General features: G+C 46.0%; 1 protein-coding gene across 1 annotated transcript in view; it reads left to right on the forward strand.

Annotated features, from left to right (window-relative positions):
• Positions 1-2849, forward strand: part of thumpd1 (THUMP domain containing 1) — a 4454-nt gene extending 1605 nt beyond the window's left edge. The window contains exons 3-5 of the mRNA XM_034300411.2: positions 252-411; positions 1187-1435; positions 1723-2849. Coding sequence (XP_034156302.2) covers positions 252-411; positions 1187-1435; positions 1723-2534 — 1221 coding nt within the window. The 3' untranslated portion in view covers positions 2535-2849. The remainder of the gene's footprint in view (positions 1-251; positions 412-1186; positions 1436-1722) is intronic.
• Positions 2850-3778: the final 929 nt, after the last annotated feature.

Consider the following 3778-nt stretch of genomic DNA (forward strand, 5'->3'; position numbering starts at 1 on the left):
TCAGTGTGTACACGTCCCTGTGAATGAACTGTTACTATGGAAACGATAAAGTATTAGAACAAGCGCATTAATATAATCCTGATGCACTACATAGGCCCCATAAAGCTTTGCGTATCTGCAGCATTAAAATCTTTATCCACTGGAGGGCGACAGTAATCCAGCAGGGTGTGTGTGTGTGTGTGTGTGTGTGTGTGTGTGTGTGTGTGTGTGTGTGTGTGTGTGTGTGTGTGTGTGTGTGTGTGTGTGTGCAGTTAGCAGACCCTAATGACAGCTGCAGTGAGGATGACGTGGAGGCGGCGCTGCAGAAGGAGGTGAAACAGTTCCACTCGACTACAGAGAACCAGCAGAGACGCTTTACAGCACTCGAGAGTGGAGCAAATAACGTCTTGTTCATCCGCACACACAACATTGGTAACACACACACACACACACACACACACTCTTTACACAGCTCCATATTCAGAGTAGTGTTCAGTGCTCAGTGAGGCTTTAATACTGAAATTGCACACGTTGGTTTTCGGACCACAGACATAAGAGTTATTCAGAAATTATTTGAAAGTTACACACATGGGGCGGGGTTTGGCTAAAACAGAGGCGTGTCTCAGTCACACACGTGGGGGCGGGGTTTGGCTAAAACAGAGGCGTGTCTCAGTCACACATGTGGGGGCGGGGTTTGGCTAAAACAGAGGCGTGTCTCAGTCACACACGTGGGGGCGGAGTTTGGCTAAAACAGAGGCGTGTCTCAGTCACACACGTGGGGGCGGAGTTTGGCTAAAACAGAGGCGTGTCTCAGTCACACACGTGGGGGCGGAGTTTGGCTAAAACAGAGGCGTGTCTCAGTTACATTTTCTTTACAGAAGAGTGCATCGAATTAACACACACTGACATTATTTTTGTTAAAGAAATTAAAAATGATAAAATCTCCTTCATTAGCTTCATTAATTTGTGTTCGAGTAACTGTCAGAGCTCGATGTAAAAAATAAAAAAGTAAAATAACAGGAGGTGCTGGATCAACTGCTAAGCTGTGTGCTGCTGAATAATGAGTGTGGAAGCCATTTTGTTCAGTTAAACCAGTGATTAATGTGAGAATTACAGCTAGCTCTATTCATGCAGTAATATATTGGTAATATACAAGACTCCAGGTATATTTATTTCTCTTTCATTTCTCTCTCTCTCTCTCTCTCAGATCCGGGTGAGTTGGTGCACTCCGTCCTGCAGGATCTGTATAGTACTCGGAGGTTGAAGTCAAGGGTGATATTGCGGATGTTGCCCGTGTGTGGATCGTGTAGAGCGTTCCCTGAAGACATGCTGAAGTTCCTTCACTCGTTCCTGCAGCCGTGGTTCCTCTCTCCCAACCACGCCTCCTACCAGATCTGCTTCAAATCCCGCAACAACAGCCACAGCAAGAGGGACGACATCATCAAGAGCATCGCTGGTGATTAAACATCACATTACACATGCACACACACACACACACACACACTGACAGACACTAACACTGCTTAAGCACATGATTGGTATAAAATTCCCGTATAAAAGGTTGAAATTCCCATAACGAAGATCAGAATTCCCACATCAGAATTCCTGTTTGAAAGATTAGAATTCCCACATGAGAGGTCAGAATTCCTCTATGAATCATGAGATTCACCACTCTCTCTATCACTCTCTCACACACACACACACACACACACACACTCTTACTAACAGGTCCTCTTGCTCCAGGTTTGGTGAACCGGCTAAATCCGAAGAACAAAGTGGACCTGACCAATCCAGAGCTCAGCATCATCATTGAGGTGATAAAGTCGGTGTGCTGCGTCAGCGTGATCCGAGATTACAAACGCTTCCGAAAATACAACCTACAGGAAGTTGCCAAGGGCCCGGCCACTCAAGAGTCATCCCAACAGGAAGTGGCCGAGGATCCAGCCATTCATGAGTCATCCCAACAGAAAGTGGCCGAGGATCCAGCCATTCATGAGTCATCCCAACAGAAAGTGGCCAAAGACTCGGCCACTCAGGAGTCATCCCCACAGGAAGTGGCCAAAGACTCGGCCACTGAGGAGTCATCCCCACAGGAAGTGGCCAAAGACTCGGCCACTGAGGAGTCATCCCCACAGGAAGTGGCCAAAGACTCGGCCACTCAGGAGTCATCCCCACAGGAAGTGGCCAAAGACTCGGCCACTGAGGAGTCATCCCCACAGGAAGTGGCCAAAGACTCGGCCACTCAGGAGTCATCCCCACAGGAAGTGGTCAAAGACTCGGCCACTCAGGAGTCATCCCCACAGGAAGTGGCCAAAGACTCGGCCACTCAGGAGTCATCCCCACAGGAAGTGGTCAAAGACTCGGCCACTCAGGAGTCATCCCCACAGGAAGTGGGGAAAAATGAAGCAAATGAGGAGCAGGGTGAGCAGGAAGTGCCGAAAGACTTGACCAGTCAGGAGCAGGGCCAACAGGAAGTGGCTGAGAGCAAAGCCAATCAGACAGAAGAGCAGAATGTGGGCGGGGACAATGGGATAAAAGAGGCAGAGCAAGAGTAATTGAAGGTTTGTTCCAAATACACAGTGTATGCTGATCAGGGAGAGAGGAGGAAATGGAATGAGTCCGTACTGAACACACACACACGTGTGTGTGTGTTAGTTAAATGTTGAGTGTCTCAGTGGTTAATTAGTTTGTTTCTTTATCACTGTGGTACAGTTATTAAAACTCTGTGTTAGTTAAATAAGTTTCCATTTTTACTGCCTTTTACTGTTAAACTTTTTATTTTACTTTTATTTCAGTTGAATTCCACATTTTAATTTAGGTCAAAGATAATTTGTTTCCAGAATCAGAGTAAATAAAGTTTTTTGCCTTGATCCCGACATAATCGCTGTGCTTCACCTGTCCGTCAGAGAAGATATAAAGTGTGGAGGCTGCGGCGAGTAGCGCTTCAAACTTATGTAATATCTTTCATTTAGATAAATGTATCAAATATTCTTTATGGGACCGAGAGAGAGACCGAATGAGAGAGAAACAGAGAGATACACAGAGAGAGAGAGAGAGGTACACAGAGACAGAATGAGACAGAGAGAGAGAGCAACAGAATGAGGGAGAAACAGAGAGATACACAGAGAGAGAGAGAGAGAGAGAGAGGTACACAGGTACACAGAGACAGAATGAGACAGAGAGAGAGAGCAACAGAATGAGGGAGAAACAGAGACAGAATGAAACACAGAGAGAGACAGAATGAGAGGGAAACAGAGAGATACACAGAGACAGAATGAGACAGAAAGAGACAGAATGAGAGAGAAACAGAGGTACACAGAGACAGAATGAGACACAGAGAGAGACAGAATGAGAGAGAAACAGAGAGGTACACAGAGACAGAATGAGAGAGAAACAGAGAGGTACACAGAGACAGAATGAGAGAGAAACAGAGAGGTACACAGAGACAGAATGAGACAGAGACAGAATGAGACAGAGAGAGAGGTACACAGACAGAATGAGACAGAGAGAGAGACAGAATGAGACAGAGAGAGACAGAGACAGAATGAGACAGAGAGAGAGAGGTACACAGACAGAATGAGACAGAGAGAGAAGGACAGAAGTAGAGACACCGAGAGAGTCACAGACAGAATGAGAGAGACGGACAGAATGAGACAGACAGTATGAGAGATGCACCGACAGACTGAGAGACAGGAAGAATTAGAGAGAGACACAGACAGTGAGAGACAGACAGAAAGAGAGACAGACAGAGTCACATACAGTGTATTACTTACATAATGTATAACAATAAAATTTTACA

This window comes from Pangasianodon hypophthalmus, chromosome 26 (assembly GCF_027358585.1).
Source record: "Pangasianodon hypophthalmus isolate fPanHyp1 chromosome 26, fPanHyp1.pri, whole genome shotgun sequence".
Lineage (NCBI taxonomy): Eukaryota > Metazoa > Chordata > Actinopteri > Siluriformes > Pangasiidae > Pangasianodon > Pangasianodon hypophthalmus.